This window comes from Salvia splendens, chromosome 17 (genome assembly GCF_004379255.2).
Source record: "Salvia splendens isolate huo1 chromosome 17, SspV2, whole genome shotgun sequence".
In the NCBI taxonomy this organism is placed as follows: Eukaryota; Viridiplantae; Streptophyta; class Magnoliopsida; order Lamiales; family Lamiaceae; genus Salvia; species Salvia splendens.
This window is the reverse complement of record NC_056048.1, coordinates 27,208,220-27,225,337: the sequence shown is the minus strand read 5'-3', so window position 1 is coordinate 27,225,337 and position 17,118 is coordinate 27,208,220. Positions and strand designations below refer to the sequence as shown.

Below are 17,118 nucleotides of genomic sequence, written 5' to 3'. Positions count from 1 at the left end.
AAATGGTGCGAGAGCTTTTTTTTTTGAAATTTTTTGAGGATAATAAAAACAAAAGTAGTATTCAAATTAGAATGCCAAGCTTTAGTTCAAATTAGCTAACACCCCTATAGTCCTATTTACTGATTCTGTAAGAATTTAAACAACCAATTTAGGTTTGAATTCCACATAAATTTTCTATCAAAAATTAATAATTAGGATAATCGTAAATGGCTATGTTAATAGTTGGGTGTTAGGGTGATGGAGTCATTAATTCCTCAATCAATTATTTTATATTTCAAATTATAGATTGGGAAATTTATTTATTCAAAAAAAAAACTGAAAACCGAAGATTCCATGGTTCAGAAAAGATGATCATAAAATTCCCTTTTCTTTTCATATGGACTAGGAGATTGAATCTAAGTCATAAGAATAAGAGCATAGGCGGCTTTCCCCAATAGCCCCGCCCCTTTTTTTTCCATAACCCTAATTTTTTTATCCACAGCCTCATTATAGGTGGACACTTCCAATAGCCCCGAAATTTTATAACCAATTTTCATTTTAATTTTTTCGTTTCGTTTTTAAATCATCTGAATTGAAATAATTATAAAACGAGGTAATTGTGACCGAATATTCATTGTATTGGCAAAGGTAATTGAGATTCGTCGTCTCCACCGTATATTTTTAGAGAGTGAAAGTGTAGATAGTGAATGAAGTGGGAGTGTGTGAAAATGGGATAAATGGATGGTAGAGGAGTGGTATTTATAGGGGAAATTTTCAAAATAAAAATAAAAATTCAAGGGGGCGGACACCTATCGCCCCGCCGCCCCACTATATATAGCCCCGCCTATCGCCCCGCCTCGCCCCAACTGCCCCGTCCTCGCCCCCTTATCACCGATCCATCGTCCGCCCCGTCCTCGCCCCCATTTTTTCGTCCGCCCCGGGGAGGACGTCCCTCCCACTATAGGCCGTCCTGTCGCCCCCCCCTACGGGGCGTCCGCCCCATTTTCCCTATAGTGGATGCTCTAATGTTTGGTATAAATAGCTTAGGGCACCCGCAACGCTGTGCCGTTGCTGTTCCTATGCCGTTCCGGCGGAATGGTTCCGCGGCGGCACGCGTTGCAGGCTCCGTTCCGTCGCCATTCCGTGCCCATGCCGTTCCTATGCCCTGTCGCGTTCCGTTCCGGATGAACGCGGAACGAAACGTTCCGCCACGTGCCGAGGCGACGTGGCGGCCTCCCATTCGAAGCGTGAAGCCCACTCGCTGCCCCGCGAGTGGGCTTCGTCCCGGTGACGCAATAATTCAAATTTTTTTTAAAAAATTCGAATTTAATAAAAAAAAAATTTTGCAACGGTAATGTGACCGTTTTTTTTATATCCGTTTTGTATTTTTTTTATTTATTTATTTACTCTATAAATACTCCTATTTCATACTCATTTCAATCACAAACACACATCTATTCCTCTCTATTTCCACCCCAATTTTCATCTCAAATCAACTCTACTTTCCTTCTCCCAAATTTAATCAAACTAATGGATCCTTTTGAACAAATGTGTCAAATATTGCAACAATTACTTGAAGAAGATCGACGACGGGAGGCCGAAGAAGCCGCGCCGCCCCAACGACGCTCCCGTACGTACATCCATCGTAACCGGGATTTTAATTGTGTGCTTTTTATTTTTTAAGTTTAAGTTGTAATTTTTTTTAATATTGTGTGTTTTTTAATAAAGTGTGTTTGTTTTTTAATAAAGTGTGTTTTTTTAATTGAATTTAGTTGGAAATAATAAAAATGAAATTGAATGAATAGTAATTTAAGGAACGGTTAAGGAACGGAGGGTTGCAGGTTCCGTTCCTTAGTTAAGGAACGGAGTAAAAAAGTACAGTGAGGCCCTCAAATAGTGATTTAAGAAACGGTATAGGAACGGTATAGGAAAAGCGTTGTGGATGGCCTTACTACTACTTGTCTTCGACCCCTACAGTATATGAATGCTCCGATCAACGCAGTGAGATACGTCACATGTATAGTCATACATTTCATGATTCAAAATGAAATCATGTTTCGAAAAGGATATGGTTGGTATTAGATGCGTAATGGATTGATCTTAAGGGCATCATTAACTCCGTCCCCATTTCCGGCCTCAAGTCCCCTCCACGTCATCATTCCTCTACAGTTGCGGCCCAGACCCCAACTGCTGTAACCCTGCAGGTTGCGGCCCGGGCCGCAACTAATAAATGACATTATTCACAACTCCAACCTATTTAACTCGTAAACGCAATTCGTTGAACAATTGAAACCGGGAAAATGCATTGTTCATTAGAAATTAACATTACATTACTAGACGAAGCAAATTTGAAATAACATTTCATTAGAAATTAACATTTCATTCCTCTACGTTGATCGATGTTGAACCAATCCATTGGCGCCGAAACAAAGGGTATAATAGAGTATTGAAATGGAACGCGGGATTGAAATGGATGGAACGCATGCTCGTATTTCTAGACATCGAATTAAAAAAAATTGGATTTACGGCCCGGCCCGAAGAGCGTGTAACGCTGGGCTGGGACATGGGACATGCAGCCCGTCACCATGCAACCCCGTCCCGGGCCGGGACGCGGGACGCTCCCCAGGCCGGGAACGAGGCCCCGGGATGGGTCTGAGCTGTGCCGCCCTTCCGTGTAATGCATGGGACGAGCCGGGACTCGCGATTTGCGGCCCGGCCCATGATGTTACAGATGCTCTAAAGTACTATTTCAACATATCTCTCATTGTATAGGGTTTAGGGAATGATATTATGAAAACCTTACTTGTTAAAATTCTTAATATCTCCCACATCGACTTGGTAACGATCCTCGCTCACTTATAAAAATATGGATAATCATTTTCCTTATATAGCCTTTTAAAGGGTAAGTGGTCAATTTCTAATATTTGTAAATAATGAGTTAGGCAATAACAGATTCAAGTTAGGTAGACGAGAGCAAAAAACTATATGAAATTATGTTTTCGGGACTGCTGTTGACCCATGATGCGACAACTTCCCCTTCTTCAAGGCCGAGGTTCATATACATTGTTGTCTATCATCTATTGCCTTTGATTGCTGTCACACAGCCTTCGCCTTCTAATGATAATGATAACTTTTTCCATTGTATCTGATTCTACGAGTTTCATTGTCGGTGTTACGATATGAATAGAAGAAGTTACCTCATATTTTTGTATTTTCATTTTGTTCTTAATAATAATAATAATAATAATAATAATAATAATAATAATATATTTTCAATAAAGATCTATTATTGATAGCAGTGGTATCACAATTCACACGTACGTGCACATGGGCAGAGGCCCATTCGATAATTCATTGGGAAATGGCATATTGCAGTAAGTAAAACATCATAATCAATTCATTGCAGAAAGAGAGAGAGAGGGACTCCCTTTTTTATTTCATTTTATTTTAAATTTATACATAGAGTGGCATAGACAATCTAGACTTTGATTTTAGAACTACATCATGTCCTTGCACACATGTGCATACCCAGTCCTCGTATCTTGTGCTTGATTCCTTTCCCAACTATGACTTTGACTCTCTCAATTTCTTCTTTTTTGCTCGCTCCGGCAAGAAACGTTATCTTTCAGGTACTTCAACTCGAATTGAGATATTTTTTAATAAATAAAGATTTTTAATGGATTGTGATAAAGATATAAATAGGAGTGTGTGGAATGCCAATTTGGGGTGTGACTGATGGCTTCAAAGAATTGGCCCCATCTCATAAATAGCTTCTTGTAGATATATATTGTGGAGAGAGAGATGGAAAACTAGGGTCTACCCCTGCCATCTATATCTCTAATTCAATCCCTTCCACACAACTTTTTCATTTTGGTTAAATTCATTTCTACATTACATCTCTGCCTACTTTATGTTCCCCTATATTGTTCGAGTTCTACTACTCTATAGTGTCTATAACTGGAGCTCAATGGTGGATAAAGAAGGAACGGAATAGCTCAGTGACGGATTCAGAAATTAAAAATAGAGGAGCAGAATAACATAAGACTCGAGAGTGGGGGTGCAATATTGGGTGTATTCGTGTGGTGCTAGGTGAATTTTCGGTAGTGTTCGCCAAAAAATTGGATTCTATAAAATATTTTAAGAGTTTATTTGGTAATAATACGTTGTTTCTGATAGCTTAACTATTAGTATATTGAATCTTATATAAATATCAAATATGCATTGCAAATAAATTATACTCAGACAGGACGATTATGATATTTTTCGACTTGACTCGGGGGATATTTAGACTCATTGGACAGTCTCGTGGGTCGATCGCCCCCTTCCATCCCCTTAATTTTGTCATTGAAATGGCGGATTGAGGGATGCATCATATACAAACAAAGAAGAGTATGATTGCTAACTTCCCATTATATTTGGAGAAGGAATAGCAAGTTTTGGTAATCTATGAGCTACATTGCTAACTTCCCATTGGATATAAGAAATATCAAGAACCATTGTAAATTTGTAACCTATTTTGATGTTTTGGTATAACATACCTAAAGGGTCATAAGGACCATTTTAAAATTTTGATAGAAAGTATAACTAATTTCCTCTCATTTTTGTTAAATGTAGAAACAAAAACAAAAATAATACAACTTCATGTTGAATGGCTTTACACAATCGAAACGAAATAGTGAAATTCAATTAATATAATCATTACATAACAACATGAGAAAGAGAACAAGATAGCCATCATTTGAACAACCTTCAAGATCTCTAGCTATGATAGCCATTGATGTTATTTATTTATCATTTGTTTAAAAAATCAGAATGTTAGTGTCAAAAATTTACAAGTAACTCTAAATAACAGTACATACCGAGTTCAAAATAGAAACAACAATTAAAATACAACAAAATCAAACATATAATATAACAATACTTTAATCAATCATGATAAATGCATTCTTCATTCTTAGGTTCTATTTTTATTTCAAAGTTTTATACTCATTGATAAATAATTGAATTAAAAATAGATGTACTTTGAAGAGGGGCAGTGGGGAAATAGGGTAGTTTCGTGAAGAAGAATAAAAAAACCGACAAACCGGCAACTACACAGAATTGTAAGAGTAAAAACAAGAGATACCATTAATGATATCTGAAAATGATAGATACACAAAATTTATTGTACATTTCATTTTTTTATTCATAATAATCTTTGAAATTAGACTGGATATTAGTGTAAGGGGTAAATGAACCTAGATACACGAACTTTTATCGAATTTTTATTTCACATATAAATTGAATTTATTCTTCTAATTAAATACACGAACTTTTAATTGTTTAAATTTTCACAAGGTCATTAATTGTCTCCAAATTATTTTTGTTGTTGACGTCTCAAATGTCTACACGCAATTCCGGATTCAGAAAATTGAACTAGTTAGATAGGATAAATTAAATTGAATAAGCTAGGTCCTCACCAACGTCAAAAGAAAGAGGTGGTACAAGACTCATCATTGACGATGGAGGACAAGTAAAGATTGGGGTGGAACTGTTATACCGTGAGATCGACGACAACTCCAATGATAAATTTAATGGAATTTTCACACATTCATAGGTCGGTGTGGGGTCAGTCGACCCCATCTAGATCTGTCAGTGTTTACATAGCTTAATCTACTGATGTATTAAACTATATAATTGGACGTTTATGTCACTTCAGCTAGTTACGATGAAATTAGTTTATTGTTATAGCTATCCATGATGAACTAATTCTTTTGAAAATGACACATGGATCTAAAATTAGAATTGGTTTATTGAATTAAGATCGATTAAATTTCGTTTTAAGTATTGCCACATGCCAATTTCAATCAAAATCGAATCTTGGAGGTGTGAAGGATACCATCATCATTATCAAATCTTGCAAACAAGAGAAAGATTAAACCAAATTATGAAAGACATATCAAATCACTTTGCTTCATCAATAATTCTGACGAATTTGTACTCAGTTTGTCCCTCTGCAGAGATACAAGATAAACCATCTTTACAAATAAAGAAAGCGTTACTAGATCAAATTTGAATTCAAATTTGGAATTAATTAAGGTGTGAAACAGCCAATTCATATACAATTATAAGTCTCAGATTCATTAATTATGGCTTATGAGCTATCGATACCGATCAGATTCAAACTTAACTTTAAGTACATGCCTCTCCAAAAAGCTAGGAAGATGTCATTTTTATTTAATTTTAAAAATGAAGTGAAATATTTTTTTTGAAATATTTTCTGAAATTCAGATGGTCGAACTTAATTCTAAATTGGTTTTTAGTTATAACAATAATTATTTTTATTCGTGACGAGAATAAAACTAAGAAAAATGACCAAGGTTTAATTCATCCATCCTTTTTATGTCAAAATAATCCTCTCTCCTAAATTATAGAGAAGAAGTTTAACGAACTTAATATTTAACAATAATGTAAAACAAACAAAAATCAATCTTATTTGGCACTTCTTTGAACCATTTAAGCAATTTTACGATAAGGGTTATTGTGGCCTACATTTTCAATTTATGTAAAAGATATCACTAAGTTGGTATATGGACATTAATGAAATATACCAATCAAATCTAAATTGATAAACTATATAAACATTTTTCATTAGTGTCCAAATCCAACTTATACAAGGCTGGCAAAAGATCCAATGCTAGCAATAATTTCATGAACTGGATTAAATATAAATTAATTGTCCCATGAAAAAGCATTCTCCCCAATATTAATAAAAATAAAAAATAAATAATCGTCCAACTGGAAAGTGTTGATTTGTCCAAATCCCAGAATTAGTAATGAGTGGTAATCTGTCTCAAATCAACTACTAATCTTATTAGTTAATTAATAATAAAGTTTTATATCCACTAAAAACAATTTTGTAGTCTATATTGTGAATTTCAGTGGAAGTAGTTGGACTATCTCATCCCCACTTTAGAGATACCATAGAATCAAGAGTATATTTTGAACTCTGTTGATTGGTTTAATTTAATTAATCTATAATCGATGACATAATGTCTGATGGCATAGAATGTTTGTGTGTGTGTAAACCAAAAAGATTCTATATATTTGAATAATTTTTGTCTCTATTTTAATTGGTACAGTATTGTGTATACAATTTTGACTCAATTGATATAATTATGGAGCTTAATATTCTATGTATATTTGCATCCGATAAAATAATATAATATTAAAATTTACTAAATTATAAATGTATCTATTAATTAAATTACAATTTTTTTACTAAGCACAAAATCTCAGACCACAATCATATGGTAAGTAATAATTAGAATCATATATATTGCTACTTTCTCGCTACTTACCATCTTGTTTATTTAAACATTTTGTAACACAAAATAAAATAAAATTTTACTAAATTATTCATAATTTGGTGAATAGCAACTCAAAGCAAAGCAGGTGCACTGTATCGATTTTTGCACAAACAAATTCACTTTAGTTATAGTAGTACTTTTTTTAATAAAAATAAAAGACTAAAACTTAAGAGTCGGCGAGCAAAAAACAAACAAGTCAACAAAGTAAGAAAAAACTGTTGTGAGCTACCTCTTATTATCACGAGATCAAGAATACGTTATTTATAATGATTATAGTGATTGTTGTTGTAAATAACAGAATTTACTCTTTAAATAAAAATATTTGTTTTTATAAATAAAAGTAACACTACATTTCAAGTAAAAATTGGTTGACTCTTGTGATTAAAAGTGATTAATGTGAAAGTAATTATTTTTCTTAATAAAAAATATTTTTTTTAAAAAGGGGAAAAGTTGAACTAGGTCAGGTAGGGTCAAACCCGGGCCGGTCCCATTTTTAAACAATAAATTTGATATGATGGAGTCACACTTCACATTAATTAATTACATTACAATGTTTCACCAAATATATAAAAATAAGCAAACTAAATAAAAAATTACTTTAAATCTCGTCTTAATCATACTCCTTGTAAACAGCACGTGATCGAGTGCTTTTGCAATGGATTATATATTCAAATATATAAGCGAGACTATTTTATTTGGTAAGTGTATTCTAAACTAATTTTCTTGAAATATACTACTTTTATTTATGCAAAATATACTATTCCACAACTACTATTGATGTAAAATTAAATTAACTCTGGTCTCCATCGTACTAGTGTTGATTTAATTTTTGACATGATCAGTCAATTTGGATAGTAGATATTTTATTTTAGATATTTCATGAAGAAATATTTCAAGAAAATTATGGAATTAGTACTTAAGACCTACACGTATCTCTTTACTTATACATCGCTATCGTTACTAAAATTATTATTTTGTAGTGATATTAGTTTCGTCCGCGTCGAAAATAGTAGTAATAGTTTAGTGGCACTTCGCATGTCATTATTGTAGTTTAATTTATAAACAAATAGAATAATAATTAATATAATCCCAAAAATAGAAAAAATATTTGGCGTAGTTTATAAACTTACGACTAACTTAAGTATGAAATCTGATATCAATAAATACGCATGTAGTGTCCCTTTTTATGATTCGCTGTATGAAGAGAAAGGTTTAACATGTAAATGCATAATTTATGGTAATTTGCTTTAAATTTTTAAATTTTATCCTGATTTTGCATATCAGTTTTGTAATCTTTCTTTAAATTACTGAACTATTAATTTGTTCGTTGACTAAGTTGACGCTGTGTTAGACGGTCTGAATAATTTTATTTAAATTTAAATTTATACCAAAAGAGAATGAAATGGAAGAGGAAACAAGAAATTAAAAACGACAAACGATATGGAAGGGAGCAGGTTAATTGAAATTATTTAAAATAATGCAATACAATGTGATTTCGTTGCCTACAATATGATATCGTTTTTATTGATGTCAAATAGTGTCACATAAGTAAGTAATCAAGTCATATCAATTTTCAAAATCTTGATTGTTTGCAAAATCATATCAAACCAATCAAAACAGATTCTAAAGTTGATATACAAAATATAAGCACACAATAAATCACACATAAATGATTCATCTATAAATATCAACCAAACTTTAAAGTTGATATGCAAAATTAACTTTTAATCACTCTGCCGTATAAATAAAAATCACAAGCAATTCAATTAAAGAACCGAATCACATAATCTAACCAATTAATTACTAGTATGTTTATTAATCGCCGCGGAATCATTAATTTAATAAATTCACAATTCTCACATATGACAAGCTCATTAATTCCTTTTTATATCCCATTTTATCACAATATACAAAAAATAATTAATTACAAGAATGATTTGATATAATTTTTAAATAAAACGTTAAATTCCGACATTTATTTCGTTCGCATCCCAACTCTCTTTTTCCCTTCTGTTCCTACACACAGTTTTCCTTTCACAGATATATATATATATATATATATATATATATATCCACCCGTGTGCTCTCATTACGCATCATCAACAACCATGCTCCTTTTCTCTCTCCTCCTCTCCCTCTTCTTCCTCCTTCTCCTCCTCCTCCGCTCCACTGCCCGGCGCCAGGGTCGCCTGCCGCCGGGCAGTCTGGGCCTCCCCTTCATCGGGGAGACCCTCCAGCTCATCTCCGCCTACAAGACGGAGAATCCCGAGCCGTTTATCGACGACCGGGTCGCGAGATACGGCCCGGTCTTCACGACCCACCTTTTCGGCGAGCCGACCGTGTTTTCAGCCGACCCGGAGACGAACCGGCTCATCCTCCAGAACGAGGGCCGGCTCTTCGAGTCGAGCTACCCGGGCTCGATATCGAATCTCCTGGGCCGGCACTCGCTCCTCCTCATGAGAGGGAGCCTCCACAAGCGGATGCACTCCCTCACCATGAGCTTCGCCAACAACGCCATCATCCGCGATCATCTCCTCCTCGACGTCGACCGCCTCGTGCGCCTCAATATGGAATCCTGGTCCGACCGAGTCCTCCTCATGGAGGAGTCTAAAAAGGTAATAATACAAATTAATGTTTACATCAGAAAATAATTAAATTTAATACTACATCTGTTGGTCCAATGTGGTAGAGTGGTTAATTTAGATTTAAAAAAAAAAAAAAAAACTAAAGGCGGCGCATGTTAGAACTTGGGTGTAAAGATATAGGCGTACGTTAGCACGCAATCGAGTTTCATGGAGTGGGAGAGTTTTGAGTGCATGCGTGATGATTTCATGTTAGGAGGCACTTTTTTGCTTGTTAAAAATATCATAATAATAAAACAAAATAGGAATTGGTGACTCGGATTCCCATACGTATTGGTAGGAGCAAACGCAGAAAAAATATTGATAGTATTTGAAAATGAATTTTAAGATTTTGTAAAAAAATTAATATTTTTTATGCTGTTGCGATGCGATTGTATCGCAGCAGCATAGAATCAACCACACACATCCGAGCGGGTGTGTGTGTTTTTAGTAAAAAAAATCTTTCTTTTATGTGCTTTTGTTGATGTTGCCTATATTATGAGTGATTGAGCTTTAGCAGCACAATGAACCCACACACATGTGCATGAAGTGTGACCCATTGATTCTCTTAGCCTTTTGGCCCATTATCTTTTGTTTTCTCATCATTGTATGGATATGCTAAGGAAGGTTCTATACCCCTATACATGCTTTTTTGTGACATGGGATTTAATCTTTTTATAATTTTTTTTACTATACATGATCTAATTTAATTAAATTGATGAATGTGCAGATAACATTTCAGTTAACAGTGAAGCAATTGATGAGCTTTGATCCTTGTGAATGGACAGAGAATCTCATGAAAGAGTACATGCTAGTAATCGAAGGCTTTTTCACCATTCCTCTCCCCATTTTTTCCACCACATACCGAAGAGCTATTAAAGTAAGAATACCATTTAAGTATTTCAATTAAATTATACTATTCCTTATGCGTCCAATAAATGGAGTCTCATTTTGTCATTGTTATCTATTTGGCAATGGAAATTTCCTTGACTTTTACCATGAATAATAAGCGGGGACCCACATTAATTACACAAATCTTTTCAACTCACATCGATTAAAATTTGTGCTAGTACTCCCTCCATCCCTGAAAATTTGTCCCATCTTTCCTCTTTCGTCCGTCCCCCAAAATTTGTCTCATTTCACTTTTACCATTTTTGGTAGTAGACCCCACATTCCACTAACTCATTCCTACTCACATTTTATTATAAAACTAATATATAAAAGTCAAGCCCATTTCACTAACTTTTTCAACCCACTTTCCATTACATTTCTTAAAACCCGTGCCCGGTCAAACTGGGACGAATTTTGGTGGACGGAGGTAGTATGATTTTTTTGATATTTTTGAAATAATGTGTGTTTTTAGGCTAGGGGAAAGGTGGCGGAGGCGCTGAGTTTGGTGGTGAGGGATAGGAGGAGAGAGGTTGAAGTAGGAGAGATAAAGAACGATATGCTGGCGGCACTATTGGATGAGGAAGGCGGAGGCGGCGGGTTTTCCGATGAGGAAATAGTGGATTTTATGCTGGCGTTGTTGGTGGCCGGCTATGAAACCACTTCTACTATTATGACTCTCGCCGTTAAATTCCTTACCGAGCATCCCCTTGCCCTAGCCCAACTCAAGGTAACTCTCTACATTTCTAATGTTATTTTTTCCGAAAATAATGAATTATCTAAGAAATTCATTTTTTTTGTGATCTTCCTATTAAGGCAAAATCAAAACTGGTGTGGTTTTTATGGAGAGCTGAAAAATGATAACAAATGAAAAATGACATTATTTGTTGTCACACTAGTTTGATTCTATCATATATTTGTTTCGATTTTGACTTAATGGGATAATTGCGAAAAATAACATTGTATGTTCGTTAAACCAATACTCATGATTTAAATAGTCATTATTTTTTAATTTATGGTAAGAGCAATCTCGGACGTTGATTTTTTCATAAAGTGAATAAATCATCATGCATATATAATTAATGTCTTGTGTGTTGAGATCTCAGGTTATATAACTATTATGAGATTTAGTGTTGCATGAATAAGTGAAGTTCATTTTTATGGTTACTTTATATTCACATTAAAACCCCTCTATTATTATACTTTATGTAAAACTGTGACACATACTTATTATTGAAGAATGAAATAATTCTATAAAAAAAATCCTAGAAGTATTAAAAGAGGAGCCAACCATTGTTGGTGGACCCAAGACTTCAATCTTATCCAAAATCTCATCCAACAAAATTCTAACAACTCACAAAATCAATTTACATAAAACGAAATAAAACCTAACATCTGTCATTATGCTTTTATAAATATTACATAATTCAAATTAATACACTTGAATTCCTAATCAATTAGGTAAAAGGTTGAAGTTGGTGTAAATTTTTCTAGTTTTAGGTGATGTGATCCCACACTAATTAATTATAATTTGGCAGTTTGCACGGTGCGGGCCTGTCGTTTGGTTATAAAATTACTACACCTCACTAATTCAGTACCAAGAAACATCCCTAATCATAAGTATTAACTTTTTTAATTTCTAGAAATAAACCATAACTTGACTTGGGCTAATTAATTGAATTGGTAACTTTGAACAAAATTACTTGTTGGGTAGAATTGGGATAATCCTATAAGTGGGAGTGGGACCAAAGTTATCACCAATTTGAGGTGATATCATTGAGAGAGTAGTATTATTTAAAGGGGCAATCCTAGTAAGAATTAATTGACTAACCATTTAATTAGATGGTTCTGTTACCATCGGAGTGGAAGGAATTTGGCTAATCGACTAATCAGTTTATTAATCGAACCGATCAATTAATACCACTAGGAATTTTCGTTTTCTAATTATGTAAATTCTTTTGTAGAAAAGGACAAATCAAGAATAAAAGAAGTTAAATGTTGATATTTATTTACAGACAACCACACGAGTGGCGTAGGATGATGCTACATGCGCCAAACTTGTTCCTGCCACTGGACAAATATATTAATTTTTTGTTCATATAAACATTAACTACAAAATATATAATAGAAGAAAAAGCAGTGGTAAAGAAAAAGTGAGTGAGAAATTTTAGGGTAACGTCAATTTCAATGAAAAGGATAGTTCACTATTCAAAGTCCCCAACTTTCGTGTTCACACGTGCGCATGTTATGTCGTATATCATTATCAACCCATAACTATATTTCCCCTTTTTCTATTCCCACAATCTCCTTGGATCCATTATCCGGATCTAAGGGGATCGACTTCAAGTGGGTCGAGACAGTCGCACTACTACCTCTATTGTTTGATGTCAACGACGATCTTGTTTCATTGTTTTGACAAATTCTATTTCGTATATCAATCATTACTTTGATTTTTTCTACTTCACATTGTGAATTATGAGAATAATATTTGTGATAAATCAAATATACAACTATTTTAGAGCTGACTCCACACACGATGCGATGTTTCACAATTTCCCTTCAGTTCTTCTTCGCCAATTATTGTCCGTGATGATCGGTCGCACTGTCTCTATTTTCCGACGCTGAGAATGACTCTTTTCCAATATTCAATCTCCTATATTTCATTTTTCAAACTTTACATTATGAAATACTCCCTCCGTCCCGGACTACTTGCACTTATTTCCTTTCTGGGCGTCCCAAGTTATTTGCACTCTTTCCATTTTTAGTAAAAATTATCACCTACAGCCGCAATTGTTGACTTTGCTATACACTCATTCCTTAACCTTCGTGCCGAAAAAGAAATGTGCGAGTAGTTCGGGACGGAGGGAGTATAAAGGAGGTGCCATAGTGGTATGGTCAAAAAAATAGGCAAAGTTAACGGAGCATATAGTCAAAGTTTTGTGTAGACAGACAACGTTAATGGTCGCCACCACAAGACAAACACTCTGCACACCTATGTCTCAGCCTTGTCAGAACTAATACTCCTAGGGATACTTTTGTCATTTCACCTTCTTGTATTTTACTACTATTTCTAACACTTTGTTTCATTATTACTTGCAGTTATAACCTAATGTTTTATGTCGATAACATTCCTTTTATGGACATTGATAAAAACGGACTCTTTTATTTTATTTATTTTGGTAACAAGGTGATTTATAGTGGAGTAACTGTTTATATGCTGAAGATTATGTTCAAATGTTGTATTAATTATTTTAAAATATACTTGTTAATTAACTTTATTCTAAAAAAAAATCTCTCTTGACAGGATGAGCATGAAGAAATCAAGGCGAAAAGGGGAGAAAATGAAGCTCTTCAATGGGAAGATTACAAAGCCATGTGTTTCACTCAATGTGTAAGTTCATTTTTGAATTAAAAGTAAAACTCATTTTGCTTTATTGAGTTTTAAGTTTTTGTTTCTTTTTATTTTAGGTGGTAAACGAAACACTACGAGTAGCTAATATAATTAGTGGTGTGTTTAGGCGTGCAATGACCGATGTGACCATCAAAGGTGAGTTTCAAATTGTTTCAATATTAAAGAAATGTGCTAAATATTTTCTAACAAATAATATTTTTTAAAATATAAATTAGAAGGTTATACAATTCCAAAGGGATACAAGGTGTTTGCCTCTCTCCGAGGGGTACACATGGATCATCACCACTTCAAAGATGCTAGGGCTTTTAACCCATGGAGGTGGCAGGTATATTCACTTCGTACGCACTTACACTTTCCTTACCAATCTCTAACTACTAATTACACAACTTGTGATTGAATTTTGGTCAGGGTCAACAGAATGGTTTAGGCGCAACGAGTGCGACAAACATGTTCAATCCGTTTGGGGGAGGCCCTAGACGTTGCCCCGGAGCTGAGCTTGCTAGGGTCGAGCTTTCGGTTTTTCTTCATCGATTGGTCACTCAATTTAGGTATACCATCAAGACCATTATGGCTTTGTGACAAAATATTTAAAATTTAGGTTTATTTGGTGATTAAATTGTTTTATGTTATTCAGTTGGGAGGCAACGGAACAAGACAAGGTAGTTTTCTTTCCAACAACAAGAACTCAAAAGAGGTATCCAATCACTATTCGAAGGCTAAAACGAGGTGTTGAGGAATAAAGATTATTATTGAGTCAATTATAGACATCGATGAAGAGATCTAGGAACAATTACTTTAAATTTGTAGCAAGCCCAATAAACCACAGGTGTAAATTGCTCTATATTTAATTTTCCTAGCAGCAATATATATTATTTAGTTTTCATATTATTCTATTTATACATACTTGTTTCGTCCCACACTCCCATTAATAACAATATGATTATTGTGGATATAAATTATTAAGGTTTTGTAAGACAACTTTCCGGCATAATTTTAGGTTGACCCAACAATATGAGATTTTTTTGTGTTGAATTTGACGAGGCATCGAAGTTGAAAGAATTTTTGGATTGGATTGCATCTTTGGAGATGGAGTTATTGGAGGGCCAAATGATGATTATGCTAATATAGATGATCCTAATGTGTATACCCTGACTTTTTCTACCTTTTTATTTGTTCGTGAAGACGTTGTTTGTACAACCGGAATTTTTTTTAAGCACAAGTTCGTTATACGTTGAGGGACTCTATTTACGACCAGTGAGAAAGATCCGAATGGAAACCAAAGAATGTGACATGTGATAGCGACGATGGAAAAATGAATTTAGATTTTGGGCCAAAACAAATATTTCTATTAAATGAAGTAATTTTGGAAACCCAAATCTTTTATTGAGAAAACGTTTGGTAAGAGCCCAATTTCTATTAATATTGCTTTTGAGCCCAATTTTGTATCTGGAGCACAAAGGAGATCAATCTGCCCAGTACCGCGGTTAAAATATTGAGAAGTGTTGGGATTAAAATAATTGGGCTAAGATTTCTTTTAGTGGGCCGACGAATTAAATCAAATGTGAGTGCTATTGGGCCTGCTCTTTGATAAATGATGGGCCAAGATAAGAAACCTGAGTGTTGGGCCGAGGGAGATAGGAGGTTTCGGAAGTTTCAGAATTTCCTAAGTAATATCGAAGGGTAAGATTTACATCAAGTAGGATGCATGATTTGTTGAAATTAAATTATTTTCTTAAAGTCTAATATATGCATATTATGCCCTTTTAAAAAGGTTGTTTTTTCATGCTATTTTAAGGTTTAATAATTTTAGTTTGTAATGATGGTGAGGTTGCCTGTGATTCAACTGTAAATGTTATTTATTTAATATCTGTTTATGACGAAGTTTTTCAAAAATTTTAAAAATCATATTTGTATCATGGTTTAGTATGTTGAATATATATTCTGATTTTTATAAAAGTTAATTAATTAATTAATTGGGTTCGTACTAATTAATAAGTAGTGCTTAATAGGGGAGTGATCAATTGCTAACTAATTAGCAATCACAAATTAAGACCAAATCTTAGTTATTAGATTAGGAGATCTAGTGGTTGAAATAATGTCACATGAATTATATTTTAAATTTAAAAAATTATTAAATAAATTTAAAGGGTTTAATGTCAATTCTGTCTCATCATAATAATCTCAAAACTTTAAATTTACGTAACTCTCTCGATTTAAATTATTTTTTAGCAAAAAATATATCAAATAAGATAATTTTATAAGGATTCCAATGAGGTCTCAATTGCATATGTTCCGACGATGTTCGGGTGATGAAATTTGATAAATTATATTTCAATTTTCGTACATGTTGATACGGATTTCAAATTACAAGTATTTGTATAAAATTATAAATAGACTCTAGATAAAGTTTACAAGGCGTTAAGTACTCTATTCGTCTTACTATGATTTAAGCATTTCTTGATCTATTCGTCTTACTATGATTTAAGCATTTCTTTTCAACAAGTAAAATATTTAATAAATTAAGTGAAAAAAATAAAATAAAAAGTTAGAAGAGAATTAAGAATGAGAGAAAATAACGTAACAAGTTACTAATAAAGAAAAATGTAGGATGCATAATAAGTAAGAAAGATAAAAAATGACTATAAAAAAAATACGACGCAACCACAGTGGGATGGATAAAGTAATATTCAAGCATGCCTCGAAACTGCTTCTAACTCTCAAAGTATCCGACAAATAAAGCTCGGCTCGATATTAATCGACCTTAGCTTGAGCATCAGTGGCGGACACAAGTGGAGGGGGTGAGGGGCTTAAGCCCCTCCCAAACTTTTTTTTTATAATAAATTTATACTATAAAAAATTTCAACTTTCT

General features: G+C 33.8%; 1 protein-coding gene across 3 annotated transcripts; it reads left to right on the top strand.

Moving 5' to 3' along the window:
- Nucleotides 1-9,400: 9,400 nt before the first annotated feature.
- LOC121773410 (cytochrome P450 90A1-like) lies at nt 9,401-15,137 on the top strand. 3 transcript variants are annotated; one of them, XM_042170266.1, is made up of 8 exons: nt 9,401-9,943; nt 10,680-10,829; nt 11,313-11,567; nt 14,142-14,228; nt 14,306-14,384; nt 14,468-14,574; nt 14,667-14,797; nt 14,884-15,137. In XM_042170266.1, the coding sequence occupies exons 1-8, from the start codon at nt 9,437-9,439 to the stop codon at nt 14,987-14,989; spliced, it is 1,422 nt and encodes a 473-aa protein (XP_042026200.1). In that variant the 5' UTR covers nt 9,401-9,436; the 3' UTR covers nt 14,990-15,137. The 3 variants fall into 3 exon arrangements, with proteins under 3 accessions (XP_042026200.1, XP_042026199.1, XP_042026198.1); XM_042170265.1 differs by having other exon boundaries at nt 14,465-14,574; XM_042170264.1 differs by having other exon boundaries at nt 9,402-9,943; nt 14,465-14,574; nt 14,658-14,797.
- The last annotated feature ends 1,981 nt before the right edge of the window (nt 15,138-17,118 follow it).

Bases quoted from the DNA above. Each gene is read 5' to 3' on its own strand.
- LOC121773410 (XM_042170264.1), top strand. From the start codon at position 9,437: ATGCTCCTTTTCTCTCTCCTCCTCTCCCTCTTCTTCCTCCTTCTCCTC. The intron at 9,944-10,679 runs GTAATAATACAA...ATGAATGTGCAG, and splicing joins TCATGGAGGAGTCTAAAAAG to ATAACATTTCAGTTAACAGT. The intron at 14,575-14,657 runs GTATATTCACTT...AATTTTGGTCAG, and splicing joins TTAACCCATGGAGGTGGCAG to GGTCAACAGAATGGTTTAGG.